The 13810-nt window shown below is 37.6% G+C and overlaps 1 protein-coding gene across 1 annotated transcript in view; it reads right to left on the reverse strand.

Annotated features, from left to right (window-relative positions):
* The window catches only part of MACC1 (MET transcriptional regulator MACC1), a 26349-nt gene extending 16581 nt beyond the window's left edge, over nucleotides 1–9768 (reverse strand). Inside the window, 2 exon segments of the mRNA XM_007455402.1 lie at nucleotides 52–1142; nucleotides 9654–9768. Coding sequence (XP_007455464.1) covers nucleotides 52–1142; nucleotides 9654–9768 — 1206 coding nt within the window.
* Between the last annotated feature and the right edge of the window lie 4042 nt (nucleotides 9769–13810).

A 13810-nucleotide genomic window follows, 5' to 3' on the forward strand; every position in this document is an offset into this window, starting at 1 on the left:
GCAGGCGGACTCTCAACCACTGCGCCACCAGGGAAGCCCCTCACCCTTCTTAATATCAAAGATTGTAAGCCTTCCTGGCATATAACTATGTCCACAAACTGTGAAAATAGCAGTGAAACTGGGATGGATATATTTGGGCCCATAAATTCCAACTGAGGTGGTTTTGTGGATATAATCCTAAATGGTGGCAGCTGGTGACTGAGTACCTTTAGTTTGTGCAGCAACCACTAGATACATCGCCTGACTCAAGTCTACTAGCTTGACTTGGATGGTGTCTTTATAAATGTAGCAATTGTTTAATACTTTGAAAGGGCCTTCTTTACCCAGGCTGTGAAAACACACCACTTCTGTCATGACTTGGCTGAAAGGATCCTCTTTCACTTCAGCTCCAATTTTCATCTCTAGCAAAATGGCTTCCATTGTGTTAAGGTTACCTAACATGATTTCCAACAGTGGGCTTACAGTGAATGAAAGATCATGGTTTAGCATCTGTGGAGGATCTAGAAAAGCCCTTCGAGATACCTCTTGGTATTCTCCCACAGCTACATGGCCTTGGGGCACATGAACAGTGATATCTGATTCAGGTAATTGTACTGACCTTCCCTGGTAGTTTAATTTGCAAACTATTGTGGTCTTTGCAACTTGTGTTTGGGCCCATCCAGGACTCTGATTAATTGTATTCAAATCTAGGCAGGAGCAGGCTAGGTGGCATTGACTTAACCAAGCCATTTTATAAGCCTCTCGATCATTTTGGAGACATTCTAAGTCTTGTTCTAAGATCTGGTCAGAGTTATGTATATATTGATGGGCGTGTGCTGTGTCATCTAAAATGTCAAAAAGTTCTGAAACACTTTTAGATCTTTCAGATTTCCTTGAGGAAGACTGCCTAAGCAACTGATGCACGTCAAGTTCATCACCAGAAGAACCAAAAGAATTTCCAGTTTCTACTTCTCTAAAAAAAAGAAAAGGATCTTCCTTCAAGATGGAAATATTATCTCTCTTCTGGTTATTTCTAAGCTGAATTATGTCATCCAAAAATGGGTTAGATGCAGACAGTTCATTCCAGAATGGATTCGTAGCATTGGAAGCACTATTGCCATGAAGTGTGAAATCATCGGGCCAATTGAGAGGTAAACCTGGGTCTGGTTGTTATTTAAACAAAAACAAAGAAAAACAAAGATGAAGTGGCATTCTGAGATATAACCAAGATTAATTTTTATTATAGCTAAAAAATTGAGGAGTTTTTATTTGCTTTTTGATCTCCAGTCTAATGAATACTACAAAATTAATGTTAAATTTGGTCAAATGTTCATATTGTGAGGAAAGAGATATTGTTTGACCAGATTATTTGACCATATGTAATGTTACTTTATGTTAAGACATTATGATTTACAAACAAATGTATAGCAATTTAGATAATAATCATTTAACACATCTTCTTGAAAATGATCCAGACTACAAACATTGCCTTGTTTTGTTTTTTTTTACATCTTTATTGGAGTATAATTGCTTTACAATGGTGTGTTAGTTTCTGCTTTATAACAAAGTGAATCAGTTATACATATACATATGTTCCAATATCTCTTCCCTCTTGCGTCGCCCTCCCACCCTCCCTATCCCACCCCTCTAGGTGGTCACAAAGCACCGAGCTGATCTCCCTGTGCTGTGCGGCTGCTTCCCACTAGCTATCTATTTTACGTTTGGTAGTGTATATATGTCCATGCCACTCTCTCACTTTGTCACAGCTTACCCTTCTGCCTCCCCATATCCTTAATTCCATTCTCTAGTAGGTCTGTGTCTTTATTCCTGTCTTAGCCCTAGGTTCTTCATGACATTTTTTTTTCTTAGATTCCATATATATGTGTTAGCATACGGTATTTGTCTTTTCTCTTTCTGACTTACTTCACTCTGTATGACAGACTCTAGGTCCATCTACCTCACTACAAATAACTCAATTTCGTTTCTTTTTATGGCTGAGTAATATTCCATTGTATATATGTGCCACATCGTCTTTATCCATTCATCCGATGATGGACACTTAGGTTGTTTCCATCTCTGGGCTATTGTAAATAGAGCTGCAATGAACATTGTGGTACATGACTTTTTTTTTTTTTTTTTTTCTTTTTACATGACTCTTCTTGAATTATGGTTTTCTCAGGGTATAGGCCCAGTAGTGGGATTGCTGGGTCATATGGTAGTTCTATTTGTAGTTTTATAAGGAACCTCCATACTGTTCTTCATAGTGGCTGTACCAATTCACATTCCCACCAGCAGTGCAAAAGTGTTCCCTTTCCTCCACACCCTCTCCAGCATTTATTGTTTCTAGATTTTTTGATGATGGCCATTCTGACCAGTGTGAGATGATATCACATTGTAGTTCTGATTTGCATTTCTCTAATGATTAATGAGCATTCCTTCATGTGTTTGTTGGCAGTCTGTATATCTTCTTTGGAGAAATGTCTATTTAGGTCTTCTGCCCAGTTTTGGATTGGGTTGTTCGTTTTTTTGTTATTGAGCTGCATGAGCTGCTTGTAAATTTTGGAGATTAATCCTTTGTCAATTGCTTCATTTGCAAATATTTTCTCCCATTCTGAGGGTTGTCTTTTGGTCTTGTTTATGGTTTCCTTTGCTGTGCAAAAGCTTTGAAGTTTCATTAGGTCCCATGTGTTTATTTTTGTTTTTATTTCCATTTCTCTAGGAGGTGGGTCAAAAAGGATCTTGCTGTGATTTATGTCATAGAGTGTTCTGCCTCTATTTTCCTCTAAGAGTTTAAGAGTTCCTGGCCTTACATTTAGGTCTTTAATCCATTTTGAGCTTATTTTTGTGTATGGTGTTAGGGAGTGTTCTAATCTCATACTTTTATACGTACCTGTCCAGTTTTCCAAGCACCACTTATTGAAGAGGCTGTCCTTTCTTCACTGTACATTCCTGCCTCCTTTATCAAAGATAAGGTGACCATATGTGCATGGGTTTATCTCTGGGCTTTCTATCCTATTCCATTGATCTATCTTTCTGTTTTTGTGCCAGTACCATACTGTCTTGATTACTGTAGCTTTGTAGTATAGTCTGAAGTCAGGCAGCCTTTTTCCTCCAGCTCCATTTTTCGTTCTCAAGATTGCTTTGGCTATTTGGGGTCTTTTGTGTTTGCATACAAATTGTGAAATTTTTTGTTCTAGTTCTGTGAAAAATGCCAGTGGTAGTTTGATAGGGATTGCATTGAATCTGTAGATTGCTTTGGGTAGTAGAGTCGTTTTCACAATATTGATTCTTCCAATCCAAGAACATGGTATATCTCTCCATCTATTTGTATCATCTTTAATTTCTTTCATCAGTGTCTTATAATTTTCTGTATACAGGTCTTTTGTCTCCTTAGGTAGGTTTATTCCTAGGTATTTTATTATTTTTGTTGCAGTGGTAAATGGGAGTGTTTTCTTGATTTCACTTTCAGATTTTTCATCATTAGTGTATAGGAATGCAAGAGATTTCTGTGTATTAATTTTGTATCCTGCTACTTTACCAAATTCATTGATTAGCTCTAGTAGTTTTCTGGTAGCATCTTTAGGATTCTCTATGTATAGTATCATGTCATCTGCAAACAGTGTCACCTTTACTTCTTCTTTCCCAATTTGGATTCCTTTTATTTCCTTTTCTTCTCTGATTGCTGTGGCTAAAACTTCCAAAACTATGTTGAATAAGAGTGGTGAGAGTGGTCAACCTTTTCTTGTTCCTGATCTTAGTGGAAATGCTTTCAGTTCTTCACCAATGAGGACGATGTTGGCTGTGGGTTTGTCATATATGGCCATCATTATGTTGAGGAAAGTTCCCTCTATGCCTACTTTCTGTAGGGTTTTTGTCATAAATGGGTGTTGAATTTTGTCAAAAGCTTTATCTGCATCTATTGAGATGACTATACGGTTTTTCTCCTTCAGTTTGTTAATATGGTGTATCACATTGATTGATTTGCATATATTGAAGAATCCTTGCATTCCCGGAATAAACCCCACTTGATCGTGGTGTATGATCCTTTTAATGTGCTGTTGGATTCTGTTTGCTAGTATTTTGTTGAGGATTTTTTCATCTATGTTCATCAGCGATATTGGCCTGTAGTTTTCTTTCTTTGTGACATTCTTGTCTGGTTTTGGTATCAGGGTGATGGTGGCCTCGTAGAATGAGTTTGGGAGTGTTCCTCCCTCTGCTATATTTTGGAAGAGTTTGAGAAGGATAGGTGTTAGCTCTTCTCTAAATGTTTGATAGAATTCGCCTGTGAAGCTATCTGGTCCTGGGCTTTTGTTTTTTGGAAGATTTTTAAACACAGTTTCAATTTCAGTGCTTGTGATTAGTCTGTTCATATTTTCTATTTCTTCCTGATTCAGTCTTGGCAGGTTGTGCCTTTCAAAGAATTTGTCCATTTCTTCCAGGTTGTCCATTTTATTGGCATAGAGTTGCTTGTAGTAATCTCTCATGATCTTTTGTATTTCTACAGTGTCAGTTGTTACTTCTCCTTTTTCATTTCTAATTCTATTGATTTGAGTCTTCTCCCTTGTTTTCTTGAAGAGTCTCCTAATGGTTTATCAATTTTGTTTATCTTCTCAAAGAACCAGCTTTTAGTTTTATTGATCGTTGCTATCGTTTTCTTCATTTCTTTTTCATTTATTTCTGATCTGATCTTTATGATTTCTTTCCTTCTGCTAACTTTAGCTTTTTTTTATTCTTCTTTCTCTAATTGCTTTAGGTGCAAGGTTAGGTTGTTTATTCGGGATGTTTCCTGTTTCTTAAGGTAGGATTGTATTGCTATAAACTTCCCTCTTAGAACTGCTTTTGCTGCATCCCTTAGGTTTTCGGTCATCGTGTTTCCATTGTCATTTGTTTCTAGGTATTTTTTAATTTCATCTTTGATTTCTTCAGTGATCACTTCGTTATTAAATAGTGTATTGTTTAGCCTCCATGTGTTTGTAATTTTCACAGATCTTTTCCTGTAATTGATATCTAGTCTCATAGCATTGTGGTCAGAAAGGTTACTTGATACAATTTCAATTTTCTTAAATTTACCAAGACTTGATTTGTGACCCAAGATATGATCTATCCTGGAGAATGTTCCATGAGCACTTGAGAAAAATGTGTATTCTGTTGTTTTTGGATGGAATGACCTATAAATATCAATTAAGTCCATATTGTTAAATGTATCATTTAAAGCTTGTGTTTCCTTATTTATTTTCATTTTGGATGATCTGTCCATTGGTGAAAGTGGGGTGTTAAAGTCCCCTACTATGAATGTGTTACTGTCTACTTCCCCTTTTATGGCTGTTAGCATTTGCCTTATGCATTGAGGTGCTCCTATGTTGGGTGCATAAGTATTTACAATTGTTATATCTTCTTCTTGGATCGATCCCTTTATCATTATGTAGTCTCCTTCTTTGTCTCTTCTAATAGTCTTTATTTTAGTCTATTTTGTCTGATATGAGAATTGCTACTCCAGTTTTCTTTTGGTTTCCATTTGCATGGAATATCTTTTGCCATCCCCTCACTTTAGGTCTGTGTGTGTCTTATCAATATGTATGTTCCTATGACCATTTTCTGAATTGTTTTGGGTTTGTTATTGTAGGTCTTTTCCTTCTCTTGTGTTTCTTTCCTAGAGAAGATCCTTAGTATTTGTTGTAAAGCTGGTTTGGTGGTGCTGAGCTCTCTCAGCTTTTTCTTGTCTGTAAAGGTTTTAATTTCTCCATCAAATCTGAATGAGATCCTTGCTGGGTAGAGTAATCTTGGTTGTAAGTTTTTCTCCTTCATCACTTTAAATATGTCCTGCCAGTCCCTTCCGGCTTGCAGAGTTCTGCTGAAAGATCAGCTGTTAAACTTCTGGGGATTCCCTTGTGTGTTATTTGTTGTTTTTCCCTTGATGCTTTTAATATGTTTTCTTTGTATTTAATTTTTGACAGTTTGATTAATATGTGTCTTGGCTTGTTTCTCCTTGGATTTATCCTGTATGGGACTCTCTGTGAATCCTGGACTTGATTAACTATTTCCTTTCCCATATTAGGGAAGTTTTCAACTATAATCTCTTCAAATATTTTCTCAGTCCCTTTCTTTTTCTCTTCTTCTTCTGGGACCCCTATAATTCGAATGTTGGTGCATTTAATGTTGTCCCAGAGGTCTCTGAGACTGTCCTCAGTTCTTTTCATTCTTTTTTCTTTATTCTGCTCTGCAGTAGTTATTTCCACTATTTTATCTTCCAGGTCACTTATCCTTTCTTCTGCCTCAGTTATTCTCCTACTCATTCCTTCTAGAGTATTTTTAATTCCATTTATTGTGTTGTACATCATTGCTTGTTTTATCTTTTGTTCTTCCAGGTCCTTGTTAAATGTTTCTTGCATTTTCTCTATTCTATTTCCAAAATTTTGGATCATCTTCACTATCATTATTCTCAATTCTTTTTCAGGTAGACTGCCTATTTCCTCTTCATTTGTTAGGTCTGGTGGGTTTTTATCTTACTCCTTCATCTGCTGTGTGCTTTTCTGTTTTCTCATTTTGCTTATCTTACTGTGTTTGGGGTCTCCTTTTTGCAGGCTGCAGGTTCGTAGTTCCCATTGTTTTTGGTGTCTGTCCCCAGTGGCTAAAGTTGGTTCAGTGGGTTGTGTAGGCTTCCTGGTGGAGGGGACTAGTGCCTGTGTTCTGGTGGATGAGGTTGGATCTTGTCTTTCTGGTGGGCAGGTCCACGTCTGGTGGTGTGTTTTGGGGCATCTGTGGACTTATTATGACTTTAGGCAGCCTCTCTGCTAATGGGTGGTGTTGTGTTCCTGTCTTGCTAGTTGTTTGGCATAGGGTGTCCAGCAGTGTAGCTTGCTGATCATTGAGTGAAGCTGGGTGTTGGTGTTGAGATGGAGATCTCTGGGAGATTTTCGCTATTTGATATTATGTGGAGCTGGGAGGTCTCTTGTGGACCAGTGTCCTAAAGTTGGCTCTCCCACCTCAGAGGCACAGCCCTGATGCCTGGCTGGAGCACCAAGAGCCTTTCATCCACATGGCTCAGAATAAAAGGGAGGAAAAGTAGAAAGAAAGAGAGAAAGAAAGAAAGAAGATAAAATAAAATAAAGTAAGATCAAATAAAATAAAGTTACTAAAATAAAAATAATTATTAAGAAAAAAAAAATTTTTTTAAGTTAAAAAAACACCCCAAAAATCGGACAGATAGAACCCTAGGACAAATGGTGAAAGCAAAGCTATACAGACAAAATCTCTCACAGAAGCATACACATACACACTCACAAAAAGAGGAAAAGGGGAAAAAAAATCATTAATCTTGCTCTCAAAGTCCACCTCCTCAATTTGGGATGATTCATTGTCTATTCAGGTATTCCACAGACGCAAGGTACATCAAGTTGATTGCGGAGATTTAATCCACTGCTCCTGAGGCTGCTGGGAGAGATTTCCCTTTCTCTTCTTTTTCTCACAGCTCCAGGGGCTCAGCTTTGGATTTGGCCCCGCCTCTGCATTTAGGTCACCGGAGGGCATCTGTTCTTCGCTCAGACAGGACTGGGTTAAAGAAGCCGCTAATTCAGCCGCTCTGGCTCCCTCAGGCCACGGGGAGGGAGTGGTACAGAGTGCAGAGCGAGCCTGCGGCGGCAGAGGCCAACATGACGTTGCACCAGCCTGAGGCATGCCGTGCATTCTCCCGGGGAAGTTGCCCCTGGATCCTGGGACCCTGGCAGTGGCGGGCTAATCAGGCTCCTCGGAAGGGAGGTGTGGAGAGTGACCTGTGCTCGCACACAGGCTTCGTGGTGGCGGCAGCAGCAGCCTTAGCATCTCATGCCCGTCTCTGGGGTCCGCACTGTTAGCCGTGGCTCACGCCCGTCTCTGAAGCTCCTTTAAGCTCTTAATCCCCTCTCCTCACGCACCCGGAAACAAAGAGGGAAGAAAAAGTCTCTTGCCTCTTCGGCAGGTCCAGACTTTTCCCCGGACTCCCTCCTGGCTAGCCGTGGTGCACTAGCCCCCTGAAGGCTGTGTTCACACTGCCAACCCCACTCCTCTCCCTGTGCTCCGACCGAAGCCCGAGCCTCAGCTCCCAGTCCCGCCTGCCCCGGCGGGTGAGCAGACAAGCCTCTCGGGCTGGTGAGTGCTGGTCGGCACCAATCCTCTGTGCGGGAATCTCTCCACTTTGCCCTCCGCACCCCTGTTGCTGCGCTCCCCTCCGCGGCTCCGAAGCTTTCCTCCTCCGCCACCCGCATTCTCCGCCCACAAAGAGGCTTCCTAGTGTGTGGGAACCTTTCCTCCTTCACAGCTCCCTCCCACTGGTGCAGGTCCTGTCCCTATTCTTTTGTCTCTGTTTATTCTTTTTTCTTTCGCCCTATCCAGGTATGTGGGGGGAGTTTCTTGCCTTTTGGGAGGTCTGAGGTCTTCTGCCAGTGTTCAGTAGGTGTTCTGTAGGAGTTGTTCCACATATAGATGTATTTCTGATGTATCTGTGGGGAGGAAGGTGATCTCCACATCTTACTCTTCCACCATCTTCCCCCTCTCTCCTACGCGTTGTTTTATATTTCATTTTCATGAAAGAATACCTCTGAACAAACAGAATAATTGGTCAATTATCCAGATTTTTCTAAATATTGAATGGTTGGTCTCATTACATCTAAATTATTCATTTAATGTTTTTCTTTTCTGATAATAGTCAATATGTAAAAAATATCAAATACATCTGTGAACAGCTAAAATAATTTGTTAAAAAATAATATGCTGAACTAGACAATCATGCATTTCTTAGATTATTTTCTGAAAACTTCGTAATGATAAATTTTAATAACACTGAATTTTTTCATGAAAAATGAACATTTCATGAAAATAAACATTGAAAAAAATAGACCACCATTAGATTTACTACTTGAAGGGATTCCCTGAAAATTTTCAAGTTTAAAATGGCAAAGAACATGCTTATTACCACTGTAAAATGGAAACACGTTACTTTGGAAAGTGGGTATTTTAAGCATCAGCAACACATTAAAATACTTATATATCAACTATAATGAATTACTATATATCTCAAAAATCTTGAATTTTTTTATGTTTAGAGCAACTTATACTTGGTCATTTTGCAAAATATTGATAATGATTCTGTGGACTTTGTGAAGCTGGTGCTGCTTTAGAGAAACTGAAAGCTAAAATAGAAAAATGAGTTCAAGTAAGCTTTCAGACTTTTTTGTTTAGTATATATAGAACTATACATTGATTGAATGAGCTTTAAGTGTCATATATTAAAAATCAGAAGACGTTTTTTGAAAAATAAATGTTGCGTTTCTTTTATTTTTACACTTTTCTTCAAACCCAGTTCCATCGGACTCTCTTAAAACTTACTTTTTCTCTGAGAATCTGTTCAATTCTTTTATACTGTATTTATTAGCCCACTCCAACATACAGAGATCTCTTTAACCCCAAAATTCATTATATTTACTGCAATACACCACTCATTTAATAATTAGTTTTTGTCTCCTCATAATATTTATTATATGTTGTTTGACTATTTTATTTTCCTCATCTTTTTAATGATGTTCCACGGTAAAGTTTAGATTTTACCATTCTTTTAATCTTCTGTAGCACTTTTCAGAGGTAGTTCTCTAATAATTAGTGGTGGTGGAGGAAAAAATTACAATAATTATAAATTCTTGTACCTGTAATATTGCAATTTTTTGAGAATTTTTGGGCTTCTGTGTCAAACAAATTTCCTTCAGACATACTTCGTGAAATTCCTCCTGACCAAAAATGGGCTTTTTCTCTGGTTAACATTATTCCACCTACAAAGTAAATATAATATATATGTGTACATATATATATATATATTTCTTGTAAGAATACATAAACAGGTTGGCATAGAAACCAAACTCAAAGTAATCTACATATTTAAATAGAAAACTGCATATAAAAACACTCTGCATAGGTCCTCTACTTCTGATAGGATATTAGACTAGATATTCTGAAATAGGTATTATTATTCCATTGAAAAACCCTCAGATCCTGGATTAATACCAACAAGCAAACCTAGAAATACATTAGTGATCCTATAAAAATAAGTAATAATGAAAATCCAAAGGATAAGAAAAAGAATAGTAAGTTGAAACTTCAATAAATAGGCATCCTTGTTTGGTGATTGGAAGTCTAAAAATCACAAAATGAAATTCTCCCCAAATCCTTCTATACATTTAATGCAGTTCAAGAAAAATCATATATTATGTATATGTGTTTGTAACTTAGGCTTTTAAAAAATTATGTAGAAAAGCAAAGACAAACCAGAAGAAGAACATGATAGAAGTTATGTGTGCCGCCAGATATCAGTATTTATTATAATTTGTGCTAAGTAAGACAATGTGGATTTGGAACAGAAATAGACTAAGGACACACAATACCCCTAGAAATAGACCCACCCTCACATGAAAACTGAATATATGGCAGAGGTAGCCAGGCAGAGCAGTGTGGAAATAGATTATTCAATAAAGAGTGATGGTACAATTGGTTGTCCATGCTGAAAAAACTTACATTGATCATACACCGAAATCTGTTCTAAGAGATTTAAAGACTGAAAAACAAAACTTTAAAACTTAAAAATAGAGTCTAAGGAATTATCTTTATGCTTTCTGGAAACAGAGAATTTCTTAAGCAGAGCACACACACAAAATGCAAACCATAAAAAAAAAAAAGAGAAATCTTACATATCAAAGGACATTGTTTACAAAAAGTAAAAACACAAGCTCAAAACTGGGAGAAGATATTTGCATTACATATGACTGAAGAAGAAAAAAGGATTGTATCCTAAAATACATCAAAGACTCCTACAAATTAATAAGCAAAATAAAAACAACATTACAGAAAAATTTGAAAAGAGATCTGAATAAGCATTTCTTATAAAAAGTAAACCAAATGATCCCTAAGTATATTAAAATATGCTCAATTTATCAGGGAAATGCTAAATGATACCACATGAAATACAATTATCAACCATCAAATTTGCAAAAGTTTTAAAATCTGGCAACACTAATTATTGGCAAAGATGAGGAGCAAAGAGAGCTTTTATACACTACTAGTGGAAGTGTCAATAAGTACAACCACTTAGAAATCAATCTGGTATTATCTAGGAAAGGTGCTTACAGCCCAGTACTCAGCAATTTCAATTCCAGTTATTTGTTCTAGTAAAACCTTCCATATGTGCATCAGAAGATATATACAAGAATGTTCATCACATATTTTAAAAAAATGGGAATCAATCAAAATATCCTTTGCCATATGAACGGATAAATTGTGGTGTTTTAATACACTGGAGTACCATGCAACTATGAAAACAGAGGGATTACCAGTAAAAGTATCCATATGTACTAACTGTAGATATGGCATTGCTGAGCTTCAGCCTTCTTTACCTATATGTTTTCTCTGAGCCCTATGACAACACTGAAAAATGCGTAAGTTAAATCAGATTTCATAGAGTACAAAAATGAACCTCAACAATATGATGTAAGTAACCTACAAGGTCAAATAGCTGGTGAGTGACTGACCAGCCATAATTACTCATGCACATTACAGCTATACCATATAGCCCATAGCTCAGGTTGCCATATACCCCTTGTCAGACTCAAGGTTCCCAAGAGTACATTCTGAGACTATCCCACCTTCCATTTCCAGTTTCCAGTTTCCAGTCATGCTGAACCTTATTTCTTGTTGTCCTTCATCTGTTAATCACACCTCCTTCACCTTTGACTTGTCTTTTTAGCCATACATTTCTTTCAAGTTCTTGACATTTTATTTCAAAACAGTTTATTTTAGAGAAATCAAAAGCCTTTTCTGGTATAAAAAAAAGAAAGAACAAATTGAAGAGGAGAGGGGAGGAGAAGGGAGGAAGGAAAAGAAAAAGAAAGAGAAAGAAAGGAAAGGAAAAAGGGGTAATGTTTTCCAAACATGGTGGATAAACAAGTGCAAAAATTATCTCATAAAAAAAAAAATCAAATACTGCAATAGCAACTTTTTTCTCTGACAGGTGAAACGACATGGAAAGTTCGGATGAAAAGTAGAGCTTTGCACTATGCATTTTACACTGAACCTCAAGTTTCCTGGCAGATCCTCAAAATTATGTGGTTGATTTTACCATATGTAATGTCCAAAACTAAAGTCTTTAGCACAGAGTAGGTAGCCAAAACTTTGAAACAGGAAAACTAAGTTCATATCCTTCTGCAAAATTAAGCAGACTAAATTAAAATGAGAAAAAATATTTAAATAAAAAAGTATTTTTCAAAAAGATAAAGTACACTTTAAGTGGAAAACCAATTTAGACAGAAGTCTACCTAAACGCTTTAATTTCTTCTGGAGAAAAGAGCAGAAAGGAACAATTTATACCTAGGATTCTTTTGAGTCAAATAACCCTTAATAGAAAAAATAATTATTACCCAGTGGAATACAGTGAGAATGTCTCAACCACATAAGAACCAGGAATGATGCCTTATGAAGTTATGCTCCTGGAGAATTATAACATTTCAGAAACAGAGGGACAAGGTGGTTGTTAGCTGGAATTCTTTATGGAGTAGTCCTCTGCTCCAGTCACCCAAGCAGATCTTCACTGTCATTTAAGCCAGTAGTTCTAAAAGTCAACCCTACCAGAATGACCTGGAGGGTTTGAACAAACACCAAACAAAACAGTTTGCTGGAGCCACCCCAGTGTTTCAGATCTAGAAGGTCTGGGGTTGTACCTGAGAATTTGCATTTCTAAGAAAGTGGAAAACTGATGTGATGCAGTGGTTCTGAGGGGTACATTTTGAGAATCACATTCTAAAAACCACCATGCTAATTTCTTTCCCAAATAGACTTCTCCCTATTCTCTGGCTATTTCCACTATCCCCCAATGAATCTTTCTTCTCCCAATCTTTTTGTGTATACACACACACACACACACACACACACACACACACAGACACCTCACTGGACTTTGTCCTAAATCTGGAATTTTCTTTTCTGTAAATACAGGGAAGGTGGTATAAGAGAAAATCCCTTGACTGGAAGGACTGTGATTCTGACATACAGACGGCAGCGCATGTTTACACAGGGGCAAATAGCACTAGGCACATTTATCTTTTCCTTGTGTTTTCTTCCAATTAAACTTTATACTCAATTGCAATTGCTGTCTGAAACGGGAATTTTTTAAACCTCATCTAAAGAAGCATGAGTCAGCCTTTGTTGGGATGACTAAGTGGGAAAAGAGCAGTTTACTACCCACTTAACTGGGGACATGTTCTTGCTTTTCAGAACACAATAATTCTGATTCTACATGATCCACTACTTTTTTTCTTAAAGAACCAATGAATAAAGTTTTGATCTTCATTTATTTTACTGTTTAAGCTAGGCCTTAAGTGACTGGGAATACTTACCAACTGTATAACTTAGCAAAAGATCCCAGATTCTTTCTGAAGGGGGGTGGTGCTTGCAAGAGTAACCAGGCAAGCAATACCATTTTAAAGAATTATCCCTTTAAAATGTGTTCATTTGAAGTCATTATGGTAGTCATTATACAGTGAAGATTGCTACTTTTAGCCACCCAGTAGGTTCAAAGTATTTTCCAACTAGTCCTTGAATACCTCAGATCTCCGTTATGTTTCTATGATCTGTACTGCATTTAATTTTTGACCTATGTGATATTAAAAATGCTTCCAGGGACTTCCCTGGTGCCGCAGTGGTTGAAAGTCCGCCTACCAATGCAAGGAACGCGGGCTCGTGTCCTGGTCCGGACACGATCCCACATGCCGCGGAGCAGCTGGGTCCGTGAGCCATGGCCACTGAGCGTGCGCGTCCGGAG

The sequence above is a fragment of the Lipotes vexillifer genome, unplaced genomic scaffold, assembly GCF_000442215.2.
Source record: "Lipotes vexillifer unplaced genomic scaffold, Lipotes_vexillifer_v1.1 scaffold1314, whole genome shotgun sequence".
In the NCBI taxonomy this organism is placed as follows: Eukaryota; Metazoa; Chordata; class Mammalia; order Artiodactyla; family Lipotidae; genus Lipotes; species Lipotes vexillifer.